This window comes from Staurois parvus, unplaced genomic scaffold (genome assembly GCF_062004578.1).
Source record: "Staurois parvus isolate SC_StPar_1 unplaced genomic scaffold, SC_StPar_1.0 ptg000310l, whole genome shotgun sequence".
Lineage (NCBI taxonomy): Eukaryota > Metazoa > Chordata > Amphibia > Anura > Ranidae > Staurois > Staurois parvus.
The window spans coordinates 1363110-1379001 of NW_028318106.1; the positions used below are offsets into that span (position 1 = coordinate 1363110).

Here is a 15892-nt window from a genome sequence, read left to right on the forward strand (position 1 = left end):
TGCAGAAGGCGCCATGGTCGGGAATTGAACCCATGACCCATTTACTGCAAGGCAGACGTGCTAACCACTAAGCCATTGTGTGCGTGCCACGTGAGTTCCCTTAATACATTCATTTTCAATGGAACCACAATGCGCTGACTCAACAGTTTGATTGGGCCATAAAGAACCTCTATCCGAGTTTAGCAATTTTAGGCAGGTAACCCAAATTATCATGTATAGGCCCTCAAGATACAGTTGTGGCCAAAATTATTCAACCCCCAATGCTGTAAAGGGGTTTAGGGACTATAGTGTACATTTGGAATTGTATTCAGAATCAAATCCTACAAGGACGTTGTAACTACCCAAATGCAACTAAAATGACATCAATTGTTTATGTAATACAGTAGTAAATGGTTCTTATGTGGTTTCTTCATTGCCACAATTATTCAACCCCTTAAAGACTACCACTCTGAAGAACAGAGGTTCATACAGGTGCTTTCCATCAGGTATTGAAAACACCTGTGGATGTCACCGAGCAGCAATCAAGCATAATAAGCACCAATTAGGCAGCTTTAAAATGACTGTGATACTCAGCTCCTTCTAGACATTTACTGGTGTGGTTACAAACATGGTGAAGGCAAGAGAATGGTCCAGGAAGACAAGAGAAGAGGTGATTTCTCTTCACAGGAAGGGCAATGGCTATAAGAAGATTGCAAAGATGTTAAACATACCAAGAGACACCTTAGGAAGCATCATTCGCAAATTCAAGGCAAAGGGCACTGTTGAAACGCTACCTGGTCGTGGCAGAAAGAAGATGCTGACTTCGACTGCTGTGCGCTACCTGAAGCGTAGAGTGGAGAGAAGTCCCCGTGTGACTGCTGAGGAACTGAGAAAAGATTTGTCAGATGTGGGTACAGAAGTTTCAGCCCAGACAATAAGACGCACACTGCGTAATGAAGGCCTCCGTGCCAGAACTCCCAGGCGTACCCCCTTGCTGTCTCCAAAGAATAAGAAGAGTCGACTGCAGTATGCCAAAAGCCATGTGGACAAACCACAAAAGTTGTGGGATAGTGTTCTGTGGACTGATGAAACAAAATTAGAACTGTTTGGGCCCATGGATCAACGCTATGTTTGGAGGAGGAAGAACAAGGCCTATGATGAAAAGAACACCTTGCCTACTGTGAAGCATGGTGGAGGGTCAATCATGCTTTGGGGCTGTTTTGCTTCTGCAGGTACAGGGAAGCTTCAGCGTGTGCAAGGTACCATGAATTCTCTTCAGTACCAGGAGATATTGGATGGAAACGTGATGCAGTCCGTCACACACCTGAGGCTTGGGAGACGTTGGACCTTTCAACAGGACAATGATCCCAAGCATACCTCCAAGTCCACTAGAGCATGGTTGCAGAGGAAAGGCTGGAACATTTTGGAGTGGCCATCGCAGTCACCAGACTTAAATCCGATTGAGAACCTCTGGTGGGACTTAAAGAAAGCAGTTGCAGTGCGCAAGCCTAAGAATGTGACTGAACTGGAGGCCTTTGCCCATGAAGAATGGGCGAAGATACCCGTAGATCGCTGCAAGACACTTGTGTCAAGCTATGCTTCACGTTTAAAAGCTGTTATAACTGTAAAAGGATGCTGTACTAAGTACTAAGATTGAATGTCACTTGGGGGTTGAATAAAACTGATAATGCTGTGAGCACAGAAAAGACATTTGTGGTTATTTCATTATAACTGTTATGTTATATTTGTCTGACCTACAAGTGCCTCTTTAATGTAAATGTAAGCAAGATGACTGAATGATCAAAAGCAATGTCAAACTGGCCAAAACACTCAATTTCAGTGGGGGTTGAATAATTTTGGCCACAACTGTAGGTCCTGATGTCTGACCATATGAGTGTTGGAGGTCAGCTCCTAACACACGACAACAGAAGTTGGCAGAAACGGCCCTTATGACTTGCAATTAGCTATTGCACGCTGCACAGTACCAGTCAGGTTAAGCGCCTGAAGGGTTCCACCATGGTTCCAACAAACTACTTATGACTGAGCTGACTACAAACAGCCATTTACCATCACCTGTCTGCAGAAACCTAAACCAAGGAATGGGCAGCCTTTAAAACTGCTGCTGTGTAGGTGTCACACGTCCCAGCACACAGCGGGAACACAGAAAGCAGAATCACATTTTGTAGAATCCGCCGCTTCAATAAGACAGAATGACAGAAATAATTAGATAGACATGAAACATGATACCCAGAGTATAAATAAATTCTGACAATTACCTTGCTCCAAAGATATCTTTTTTTGCCAGATCAATACCAGACACAATTTTAACTCGAAGGATGCGAGATTCCTCCTAAAGGGAAAAAAAAAAGAAAAATGCGCCATTAGAGATTGGAAGGCAATATGTCTTATAGCAACTAATCCATCATCCAAATAAATTAAAGAGCAGCTCCAGGCAACAAGTAAAATCAATCGGTGACCTGGTAATGTCAAGCAGGAGTCCCTGCAGTCGTGCTAAAGTTAGTAAGTCCACCCTGTTGACCTTTAGGCTCCATGTACACTGGAACTGCCTTGGACGCCAACTCTACTGGCAGCAAAAAACTGGCAAACATGGCAAAAAGCCATGTGAACGCGGTGCCGTGTTTAGCGTTTGGATGTTTATTTCTTTGGCCACAGTACTTGCCACTGAAATGAATAAATGACCAATCGCTAAAGGCGGCTAGTGCATAGGCGTGTTTACATGTGTTTTTGCCATGTTTGGCCTTTTTTTGGCCAAAACATTCTTCTCCTAAATGCGATTCAGGAGAAGCACAGAGAAACTACTAATAAAGTAAAGTATCCATCATACACTCCGATAAACCCTCTTAAAGTTCAACTTTTGTAGCATGTTACCAAGGGTAGTTAACATCAGAGAGGTGGAGATCTACCTGAACAACATGGCAGAAGTCAAAGATCGCCGGGCACAGTGTTACCTCCTCACACCTGATTTAAACGTCTAATTGCCTTAACCACTTACAGTCCGGACACTTTTACCCCCTTCCTGTCCAGGGCAATTTTCAGCTTTCAGCGCTATCACACTTTGAATGACAATTGCGCGGTCATGCAATACTGTACCCATATGAATTTTTTACCATTTTTTTGAGACAGATAAAGCTTTATTTTGGTGGTATTTATTCACCGATGGGATTTTAATTTTTTTTACTATGTAAATGAAAAAGTCTAAAAATTTTGAAAAAAAGTGTTTTTTATAAAATTTTGCAAATAAATAATATTTCATCATAAATCTTGGCCAAAATTTATTCCGTTTTTTTTTAGTAAAAAGTTAGTTTATAACCAAAAATTATAATTTTTAAACATTTTTTTTTACATTTTTATTTTATTATATTATTATTTTTTATTTTTTTTACATACTGTCACCCTAGCAGTACAGTGTCACCATGGTGGCACTGTACTACTTGTGGGGGGTGATGAAGATTTTTTTTTTTTTTACACTGCTTTTACACTCATATAGGATGTAAAAGCAATCATTTCTCTTTCTCTCTGTCTGCATTCTTGCAGTCATTGAGAAGTACTGAGTGAGCTGTGATTGGTCACAGCTTTGTCACATGGTGCAAGGCTGTTATGGTACAAGGCTATTCACAACAGCCTTGTACCATGTGACCTCTGTGATCATTCACAGATTTCACACATAGTAAGCAATGATGTCACAAGTGACATCTTGCTTACTACTTTGCATGTGATCACTGATTCGCCAATCAGTGATCACATGATCGGGACCTCGTACAGAGGTCCCGTCCGACGATCGGTGTTTCACTGTGTCCGAAGGACACAGCGGGCACCGGATCGCGGTGGTGCGTGCTCCCAGGGAGATCGCGCTCACAGCTAGAAAAGGCGGGTGCCGTTTAGGAGCGGCAACCCGCCCCTGGACTGCCACCGCCCTGCCGTTTATAAACAGCAGGCGGACGGCAAGTGGTTAATACCGTGTCACAATTGTGTACATTGCACGGCAATCATGGGTTTAAATCAGGTGAAGAAGAAGCAACATTTCGCCTACTGACCACCTGTCAAACGCACTAGAGTTGCTTTGCTGAGGAGAAGCAGGGCCTACTGCACCCGTAAATGAGCCCTTAGTTGTAATCGGCAACAGCACCCTAAGGGCTTGTTAAAGTTTGGGGTTGGTAAAACCCTGCAGTTGAATCATGGTTTTACCACCGCCAATCCCTAACCCCTTTAGCTGCTGAGGCAATAGCCAAAAGGAGTACACATGCCGCAGCAGGAATTACAGCCCCCGTTGCTTTTGGCGGGTGCTACCGCCTGTCAACCGAGACCTATTCAAGTAAATGGAGCCACTCTGCAAGTGCCATGTAACTGCATGCTTCTGCGGGGTCCAAGGGGTTAAAGAAGGTAATTAGAAGGCAACACACTGCTGCCTGTTTAACCCCCTGCTTGCTGTACTGTACAAGGCTGCAGGGCAATTGCAGAGTGGCCTCATTCACTTGAATGGGTCATCCTTGGAAGGTGTTACACCCACCAACCATGACAGGGCATAAGAGCCGGCACTACAGAGGAGACATGGGCTTATGCGGCTCTTGCTCCCGACTACAGCTCCAACTTTACAAGTAGTCCCTCTGCATTGCTGTGGGATGGCGGGTCAGCAAGCCCAGACCGAGATCTACCAGTCACCTGGCCAAGATCTACTGGTAGATCATGATCTACTGGTTGCTGACCCCCCGTGTTACACCCATATTCAGGGTGTAACATGTTATAAACAGACTGGCCTGTCGCTTTTCTTCTTTTTCCCGTTAGCTGTCACAATTTTACAAAAATGCGGCTCCGATACAGAGAACACTACAAGTTCCAACAGCCTTTGCAGCTGGCAGCTTGTAGTTCTCAATGAACTATCACAGTGCTGTGAAGCACCATGGCAGTGCATGGAGTCTTCCTGTCAGTATATCTGCTTTACCATACGGACACACAGATACACTGACAGGTCTGCGGGAGACCTGCATGACACCAGCGATCTACTGATCGCTGGTGCATTGCTTTAGAACAGCGGTTCTCAACCTGGGGGTCGCGACCCCTTTGGGGGTCGAACGACCATTTCCCAGGGGTCGCCTAAGACCATCGGAAAACACATATTTCCGATGGTCTTAGGAACCGAGACACCGCTGCAGTCTCCGGCGATGTGTGGGCGGGATGATACGCTGCTGTCACCCGGCCACACCTCCGGGATCGCTCAGCAGCTCCGCCTCCTCGCCGCTGATTGGCCACCGGAACTGTAGCTCAGGAGAGGCACACAGGCGGCCAATCACCGGCGAGGAGGTGGAGCTTGGAGAGGAGGAGCCAAGCGGCAGCGCGCGTACATCAAAGAAGACCGAGGGAGCGAGTGAAGAGGAGAGCGGCCAGAGAAGGAAGACAGCTGACAGGTAAGTGAGAGAGCGAGCCCAGGCTGGAGCAGGGGTCAGCAAGGTAAGTATCATTGGTGTCAGTGGGAGGAATAGTGCCCCATCATTTGTGTCACTAATACCAACGATGGGGCACCATTCCTCCCCCCACTGACACCAACGATGGGGCACCATTCCTCCCCCCACTGACACCAACGATGGGGCAGTATTCCTCCCCCCACTGACACCAACGATGGGGCAGTATTCCTCCCCCCACTGACACCAACGATGGGGCACTATTCCTCCCCCCACTGACACCAACGATGGGGCAGTATTCCTCCCCCCACTGACACCAACGATGGGGCAGTATTCCTCCCCCCACTGACACCAACGATGGGGCAGTATTCCTCCCCCCACTGACACCAACGATGGGGCAGTATTCCTCCCCCCACTGACACCAACGATGGGGCAGTATTCCTCCCCCCACTGACACCAACGATGGGGCACTATTCCCCCCCCCCCCGACCCCAACGATGGGGCACTATTCTCCCCTCCACCACACTGACATCAATGATGGGGCACTATTCCTCCCACTGACACCAATGATGGGGCACTATTCCTCCCCCCACTGACACCAACGATGGGGCACTATTCCTCCCCCCACTGACACCAACGATGGGACACTATTTCCCCCCCCCCCTGACCCCAACGATGGGGCACTATTCCTCCCACTGACACCAACGATGGGGCACTATTCCTCCCAATGACACCAACGATGGGGCACTATTCCTCCCACTGACACCAACGATGGGGCACTATTCCTCCCACTGACACCAACGACGGGGCACTATTCCTCCCACTGACACCAACGACGGGGCACTATTCCTCCCACTGACACCAACGATGGGGCACTATTCCTCCCATTGACACCAACGATGGGGCACTATTCCTCCCACTGACACCAACGATGGGGCACTATTCCTCCCACTGACACCAACGATGGGGCACTATTCCTCCCACTGACACCAACGATGGGGCACTATTCCTCCCACTGACACCAACGATGGGGCACTATTCCTCCCACTGACACCAACGATGGGGCACTATTCCTCCCACTGACACCAACGATGGGGCACTACTCCTTCCACTGACACCAATGACATGGCACTACTCCTCCCACTGCAAAATTACAGTTATGAAGTAGCAATGAAAATAATTTTATGGTTGGGGGTCACCACAACATGAGGAACTGTATTAAGGGGTCGCAGCATTAGAAAGGTTGAGAACCACTGCTTTAGAAGCTTCATAAACATAAAATAGTAAATGCACATTTTTTTTTACCTGCAAAAAAATGTGCATTTATTATTTTTTTTTAAAAAGGTGAATTTATCCGTTAAATAACAATAGATTTTCTTTTAAGAATATAAAGCAGATAGTGAAAACAATAAAAAGGAAAAGTTTACAAATAATAATCAAATAAAAATAAAAAAGGAAGACCCCAAAAACCCTCTAAAAAAGTTTTTTTTAAGGGTAAAAACAATGTGAAAAAAAGAGACCCCAAAAAGATTTTTTCTTTAAGGGAAAAAAAAAAAGACTGCAAAATAACAAAACAATAAATAAAGTACACTACGCCCAAGAAAAACCTTAAAAAAAAGTTACATTTTTTTTTTTTTAAAGCACTTTTCACCTAAGTCTGTTTGACAGCGATATTGATAATTTCAATGCTAGATTAAATGAAACCTAAATCAATTAAAAGGTGAATTTATCCGTTAAATAATAGATTTTCTTTTAATAAAATAAAACAAATCATGAAAACAATAAAAAGGAAAAGTATACAAATAATGATCAAATAAAAAAGTAAGACCCCAAAAACCCTCTAAAAAGTTTTTTCAAGGGTAAAAACAATGTGTAAAACAGAGACCCAAAAAGGAGATTTTTTTTTTTTTTAAGGGAAAAAAATAAGACTGCAAAATAATAAAAAAAAAGTACTCTACGCCCAAGAAAAACCTTAAAAAAAAGTTTAATTTTTATTTAAAGCAGTTTTCACCTAAGCAGTCTGTTTGACAGCGAAATTTATAATTTCAATGCTAGATTAATGAGACCTAAATCACTCTGTATATCTATAATGAACAGAAAGTAGCCGGAGTGAGTTTAGTTTAAATGCAAACTATTCACATTTGCCCAGAACACACCTTTAGGAATTCGGTTTGTAGAGTTAGTAACCATTGAATTACTGCCCCTTCCATTTCATATAATCCTACTAAGGTTTAGAGCAACTGATGACATCACATTATTTGTGATGAATCCTTTATTTATTCCCTGGACGCGTCAGGTCTGGGTGACTGGCTCTTTAATCGCTATACCTGCTCTCTATTCTTTCAATACTTAATTGGAAGAGCCAATTACCGATCTGTCCAAGATGGTCAGTCAACTTGTTACCGTCAATGCTGCTGGTGCACAAAACACATTGTGTAATCAGAAGAGTGATGACCTTTCCAGGAAGACTGCATCACACGACTGGGAAACAAGCATCCTAAATCACATCTATCCTCATACAGAGGGTGAACACAATACATGGAAGAGGCCCCCCTTATAGCCAAAATTAAAAGGGACACAGCAATCAAAATGAAAAATGAAGCCTTGAATTGCGTACAGGGAACAAAGTCTACCTACTAAGCCGTTCAGTCTGTCAACCAGGCATTAATGTAGTGCATAAGCTGCCACTACCTCCCATTTGTCAGTATTGCAATGCTCTTGGAACCCCTTTCCCTTACCTTGCTGCTTGCCGATGTTACCTGGGACCCCTTTTCTGTTTTTCCCTACTGACACCACTCTTCTCACATGCTCTGGTTTAAATGCCAGCTGTCTAGAGCTGCCATTCTCATCCAGGGTTCCATGGAACTTTAGGGTTCCTCTTGAGCAGGAGTTTCCAAACTAAGCCCCTCCAGCTGTTGAAGTACTACAAGTCCCATCATGCCTCTACCTCAGGGAGTTTTGCCTGTGGCTGTCAGAGTCTTTCAAGGCCTTACGGGACTTGCTGCTCCTCAACACCAGGAAGGCCATTGATTAGAGAACCCTGCTCTAGAGCAGGGGTCTTCAAACTGTGGCCCACGGGTTGGATATGGCCCTTTGCTTGCCTTTATCTGGCCTTTGAGGCATCATCCCATCCACTGACACCAATGATGGGGCATTGTTCCTTCCAGTGATACCTGTGTTGGGACACCATACCTCTCACAGACACCAATGATGGGTCACTATTCCTCCAGTAAAAAACAACAATGGGACACGTTCTTCCCTCTAAAACCAATGATGGGACATTGTTTACTCCCACTGATGCCAGACATTTTCTACTCCCATTGTCCATAGCCTGCCCTCCCCCAATGCCTGAAGGACAGTTACCTGGCCTTTGTTTCGAAAGTTTGGAGATCCCTATTCTAGATGTTGCTAGGGGTTCCTTGAGCTGTGTTTGATTGACCTCCCATTTATTGGTGCCTGTATAGTTCCAGGGCCAACACCACTTGACAAGCCAGCGGCATGACATCAATTATTTTTTTTTTTAACTGTCTGTAATGGGGAATTCAGAGGGTAGCAGCCCTCCTGCTAATTATCAACGTAAAGGGCATTTTTTTCCCATTAACCCTCAAAGAATTGGTTTTAATAAGAGTTCCCTGAGATCTGCAAATAATTTTTGTGGGTCCCTTGGATTGAAAACATTAAGAAAGACTGGTCTACAGTCTGTAGAATAACATTCCCAGGCACCATTCCCCACGGTGTGAAAATGGTCATTTACATTACAGCTGTGAACTAGTAGTGCGCATCTGTGCACGCTCTACATTCTGAGAACATGCTGCCAGATCTCAAGACTAATACCTGGAAACCAATGTTTGTGCTTGCTTGTTTAGAAACTGGTCATTAAAGTGTTAAGCCATAAGCTGGTCTGTAGTGTACAACAACATATTCAGAAAGACATTAATCATTTTGACGCTGCTCTTCCTGAAAATTAGCTGAGTTATGTAGTGTTTGTGATGCCCCCCCCCCCCCAATTAAGGGTTGCAGTAAATTCTAACAATTGCAGTTCCTAATGTTTTTTTCTCTAACAAGTCTTGGCCAGGAAACGTAACCTTTGAAAGCTGAAGTCCTGGCAGATATATATATAAAAAATTTTTTAAAAATTGCTCACATTGCGCATTTGTTAAAAATCAGGAACAATATTTTTCCATACAGCTGGCAAAAGTACCCAAATCTTCCTCAACCACTTCGTTGACAGAAGAGATTTTTTTTTTTCATTTTTCAGACGTTAAATCAGCATTTTTATTTTTTTTTTTTACGAGAAAATTATATAAAACCTACAAAGAATTATATATTTTTTTCAATGCAGAGGCTTGCAGAATTAAATGGCAGCAGTTGCATTTTCTTTGTTGGATGATATTTGCACAAATATTTTCAAATGAATAAAAAAGTAAAAAAAAAAATACATTAAAATAAATTTTATTGCACGCAAACAAAATGCAATACTCAATATTTCTGGTAAAATATAAAAGATTGGGTTGCATCAAGTAAATAGATACCAAACACGCAAAGCGTTAAAAATGGATACGCCAGAGATTATGGAAAAATACTACAGTGCACAAAATTGTCCACAGGCAATGCTTTAAAAGTCTTTACGGTTCATTAGTATAGAGCAGTGGTCTCCAAAGTGCGGCCCATGGATCAGATGCAGCCCTTTGCGTGCCTTTATCCGGCCCTTGGGGCATAATTCCTTCCACTGATATAAACTATGTAATGCTAAAGATGGGGCAGTGACACCAATTTTGGGGCACTAGTCCTTTCACTGACACCAATATAGGGACAAATTTTCTTTCACTGATACCAATTTTGGGAAAGTAGTCCTTCTACTGACACCAATGTCGGGCACTATTCCTCCCAGGGATACCAACAATAGGGCACTATTCCTTTCACTGACACCAATGATGGGGCACTATTGCTGCTGCATTTTCCACTCCCACTGGTCACAGTCCAGCCCCCTGAAGACTGAAGACCAGTAAACTGGCCCTGTGTTCAGATAGTTTGGAGACCACTGGTATAGAGGTAAGGTTTGGTCCTAAAATTATTGCGCTCGTGCTGTCATTTGCGGCAATACCTCGCGTGTTGTGTTTACCTACATGTATGTGCCCTACACATGTATTTGCATACACATGCTTGCGTGGGCAATGCTGTTGCTTTTATTTTTCTCTATTATCATTTAGTTTTCTATAACACTTTTTCTTTTCCATAAACATTATTGCTAACACAAGGAGGCTAAAAAGCTTGAGCAGGTGACAGGTCCTCCTTATGGACACATCAGGGGTCTATTAGACTCCTAATGTCTCTCCTGCCCCTATTTTAGCTAATCAAGCACAATTCATGCTTGATTAACTGCTTCCTGGGCCTGAACCCAGAAGGGATGAAAAAAAGGCATCCTTTGACAAAGTCGTAATGACGAAACGCGTCAGCACAGTGACGTCAGACACAAAGCCAGAAGTTGCCATTTTGGAAGAGGTTCGGGCCTTTGGAATCTGTACCAATGCTGATGTACATACTACAAATTATATTCTGACAAGAGAGATCATAGTGATATTGGGAGAAGAGGACCCCATTTGCTTACAACCTGATCCCCTTGCAGTTGGGTTAAGTGCATGGACTGCATGGTGGTGGAATATATATGATTTCACGTGATTGGTGATCAGTGGGTTAGTAACCAGGGAGAACTGTGTGGCACATTTTGAAGTTCTGTATAACATCATCCTAGATACAGTTCAATCTCTTGGAGGGAAAGATTGCTCATGAGGACGGAAGTTGGAGGAAGCATTCGCATTTTGGATATCCATTTTGAGTGAGCTATCTACACCAAGAGGGTAAGAGTAGGAATTACGGACACAAGACTGTAGTTTTCAGTTTCACTGGGTAACAAAGATAATGCACTATGTGCGGTTTATATATTCTCTTTGATGATCAAAGAGGAAGAGGAGTTCACCGTTTTCAAGATATATGGAGAATACACAAGTTCTGTAGAATTAAGAAATCACATGGGGGTTTTCATTGAGGATTTTCATTTATTGGACACCAAGACATATTCATAAAAAATAAATAAATAAAAAAATGCAAGGTTTATTTCCTGGACTTCAGAAGAATACGGTGGGGAAGGGAAGATTTAGTGGCTTGTCTTAACTATTTTAATTCCAATGACATATCTGTATCTTTAACCACACGCAACATCAGACCCCGACCGCTCCAGCCCTGGCAGACTGATCACACCAAAACCCTCAAACGACACAGTCGTGCCCTGGAGCGACTATGGCGCAAAACCAAATCCCAACAAGCCTTCACCCGCTACAAATCTGCCTTCCGCACCTACACCTCCTCCCTCCATGCTGCCAAACAGGCCTACTTCTTGACCCTCATCAAGGCCCTCTCCTCCAATCCTCGCCGACTCTTCTCTGCCTTCAACTCTCTACTCTCTCCACCCCCACCTCCACCCAGCACCTCACTCACTGCCCTTGAGATTGCCAATCACTTCAAAAACAAAATTGACACAATTCGCAAGGACATTGCCGCAACTCACACGCCCTCTCAACCCGTCCCCTCTCACACAGTTACCCCCTTATCCCCCCTCCCCTTCGACATAACCCACAGGGACTTCGTCGCTGCTCAAACTCTCTCCAACCCCCTTCACCCTCACTCAGCTACCCCCTCATCACCCCTCTCCCACAGCCCCACCACTGCTCTGACCTCCTCTTCCACCCCACCCTACATTCCTCATACTGAAGCTCCCCCAACACTCCACACCTTTGACCTTACTACCATCGAGGAAGTCTCCAAGATCCTCTCTGATGCCCGCCTCACCACCTGCTCCCTCGACCCTATCCCCTCACAACTCCTACGACCTTCCTCCTCCTCCATCCTACGCTCCCTCACCCACATCTTCAATCTCTCCCTCTCCTCAGGCACTTTCCCCTCCCCTCTGAAACATGCACACATCACCCCCATACTTAAAAAGCCCTCCCTGGACCCCAATGACCCGAACAACCTCAGACCCATCTCCCTGCTCCCATTTACATCTAAACTCCTCGAGCGCCTAGTCTACACCCGCCTATGCTCTCACCTCAACGACAACAACCTCCTCGATCCCCTACAGTCCGGCTTCCGTCCCCTACACTCCACCGAAACTGCCTTACTCAAACTCTCCAACGACCTGCTAACCGCCAAAGCTAATGGCCACTATTCAGTGCTCCTACTCCTTGACCTCTCTGCGGCCTTCGACACAGTCGACCACCCCCTTCTCCTCAAAAAACTACACTCCCTCGGCCTCAGAGATTCTGCTCTCTCCTGGCTCTCATCCTACCTGTCACAACGCTCCTTCAGCGTTACCTATAATGCTACCACCTCCCCCTCACTCCCCCTCTCTGTTGGGGTCCCTCAAGGCTCTGTCCTCGGGCCCCTTCTCTTCTCCATCTATACCTCCTCCCTTGGCCAACTCATACACTCTCACGGCTTCAACTACCACCTCTATGCCGACGACACACAAATCTATCTCTCAACCCCCCACCTCACCCCTTTGGTCTCAGCCCGAATCACACACCTACTGAGCGACATATTGGGGAGTACTGGGTGTCATTCTGGACTCCAACCTATCCTTCCAGCCCCAAGTCCAATCTTTAACAAACTCGTGCAGACTCCACCTCCGCAACATCGCCAAAATCCGCACGTTCCTAACCCCAGAAACCACTAAACAGCTCATCCACTCCCTCATCATATCACGACTCGACTACTGCAACTCCCTCCTCACTGGCCTGCCTCGCCGCTGGCTATCCCCTCTTCAGTCCATCCTGAACACGGCTGCCAGACTCATTCACCTTTCCAACCGCACTGTCTCCGCCACCCCCCTCTGCCAATCCCTCCACTGGCTTCCGATTGCGCAACGGATCAAATTCAAAATCCTAACGCTGACGTACAAAGCTGTCCACCATACTGCCCCGAACTACATCACTGACCTAATATCCAAGTATCGCCCAGCACACACACTCCGCTCCTCACAAGACCTCCTTCTCTCTAGTTCCCTGGTCTCCTCCTCCCATGCCCGCCTCCAGGACTTCTCCAGGGTGTCACCCATCCTCTGGAACTCCCTGCCCCAACCCATCAGATTATCACCTACTCTCCTCTCCTTTAGGCGCACCCTGAAAACCCATCTCTTCAGGGAAGCCTACCCCACCCCCTGCTAACTTGCCGACCTCCTCCACTCTTCCTACCACTCCATCCCCCACAGCTATCTCCTCCTGTGCCACCACCCCCTCCCTCCTAGATTGTAAGCTCAAAAGAGCAGGGCCCTTGATCCCCTCATGTTTTGCATTGTATTGTTATGTCACATGTTCTGTCTCCCTTTTGTAATGTACAGCGCTGAGCGAACTATTGGCGCTTTATAAATACTGTATAATAATAATAATATACACACACACACACATATAAATATTTATATACATACATAGACAGGGAGACGAGTGACCACTGCTGGGAGACAATTAGGTGCACAGTGCTTTCCTTCTAAGTCCTCCTGCACACTTAACGTTTTTACAGCGGCTGTTTTTGGCTTTTTTTCTACAGCTAGTAAACCCCCCCCAGCATGTTATCCTATGTGTCCATGCACACAGAGACTGTCATCAATGTTTTTTGGCAAGGACGTTTTTAGGCTGGAAAAAAAAACCCAGGACTAGTGGGTTTCTAGAATCGTTTAGCTGTAAAAACGCTCTAACGCTGAAAAATGCAGTATAATGCTGCAAACCAGCATTTTTGGACTTTTTTTGACAAAAAAAACAGCTAAAAAATGCAAACGCAGCAAAATGCCGCTAAGCGGTAATGAAAAAATGCTAAAAAAAAGCTGAAAAACTCACGTTTTTAACGTGACTTTACTTTACGTTACTAGCGTTTTCAAAATGTCCCGTGTGCATGAGGACTAAGGGCGCATGTACACAGGACATTTGGAAAACACTTCTGAACGATGGAAGCTGACTGCTAGAAAACATAGGTTAAAAAATGTCTGTTTAGCTGCTTTTGCATACTGCGTTTATGTGCGTTTGCATTTAGAAGCGTTTTTTAAAGATAACCTCAGGAGACCTTCCCAAATGCCCAGAATGCACTGAAAAACAGTAAAAAATTAACTATTTCAGACATTTTGAGAGGAATAGAGAGAGCAGAAGCAGAGAGAGTAGTATGTGTTGAGATGACCTGTCTTTTCTGGCTGTATTCACTATGGATCCCATCATGAGCATAATGCGGCACGTTCTACAATTCTTTCCTTCACACGAAACCTGGAACTGACTGTGCTGGGGTACCGGGTCCATTTGAATACATGGAAAACGCTTTGATGATGAAAAAAGGCTCTGGAGAGCATCTGGATATGGAACAGTTAAAAACCGCTTCTAAATGCAAACGCTTATAAACGCGGTTAACTGCGTTTACACGCATTTGGCATTTGAAACGTTGATAAAATCTACTCTTGAATGCAAGTTTGGTGCGTTCAAAAAAACGACTGTAAACTCAACTGCCTGTAAATGACGATGTGTACATAGACAAATAGGAAAACATTAGGGAGAGTTCAGGGGCTGCTGAAAAAAACGCAGAGAATCTCCTGAACATCAGTTTATCAGCTGCAGTGCACATGAGCCCCAAGGCTTTCTCAAGAGAATGGGAGAGCAGAGTGACAGCTTTATCAGTGTGCTATAAATCCTTTATTGCCCAATCACAGGCTGGGGCTGATCCTAGACCAGGCTGTAATTCTAAATCGCAGTAATGGCTGCCTAGAGGTCTCAGGTAGGGCAGGACCCGGTTAGGCTATATGGCATACGTACCTAAATCACAAGGCTGGATGAACAGAATTCCCCTAGCAAGTAAAAAATACACATGTATTTCAAAAGCTCATCTAGCTGTTAGCCTGGAATTCAGCTCTAAAAAAAAAAAAAAAAAAAAAAAATTTAAATAAAAAAAAAAATAACCTCACCAGCATTGATTTCTAACTAAAATATCAGGTTTGGCTGATTCACGCCAAGACTGAACATGATTGGCTAAAAGCTGCCTACGTCACCAAGCTGGACATAAGGTCCCCTGCGGCGGCCGATGAATGACCACACCAGGGGCGGACTGACCATTGGGAAACTCGGGCACTGCCCGAGGGCCTGGGGTCAGTAGGGGGCCCCATGAGATGCCCGTGGTACCTTTTTCATAGGCTTTTTTTTTTTAGTTTGGGCAAGGACACAGGGGCCCCATGATCCCGTATTGCCCGGGGTCCCCATGAGTTGTCAGTCCGCCCCTGGACCACACCGTTATGTTCATCATGCTCAGTGATAACATTTTTGGTCGAACTGGAAGAACAGGACCCAGGTGCTGCTGAACAGCCATCTGCATCAATCTGATTCATTAATCTACTGTGATGAACAATGAAAAGCTCAGTGCAGAGCTGGAAGACACCAATTTTATTACTCAGCAAAGCTTTTTAATAGAAC

General features: G+C 45.0%; 1 protein-coding gene across 3 annotated transcripts in view; it reads right to left on the reverse strand.

Annotated features, from left to right (window-relative positions):
* NEDD4L (NEDD4 like E3 ubiquitin protein ligase) overlaps positions 1–15892 on the reverse strand; it is a 635056-nt gene that overhangs the window by 391299 nt on the left and 227865 nt on the right. For all 3 annotated transcript variants that reach the window (XM_089683436.1, XM_089683437.1, XM_089683438.1), the window contains exon 2: positions 2256–2329. In XM_089683436.1, coding sequence (XP_089539562.1) covers positions 2256–2329 — 74 coding nt within the window. The remainder of the gene's footprint in view (positions 1–2255; positions 2330–15892) is intronic.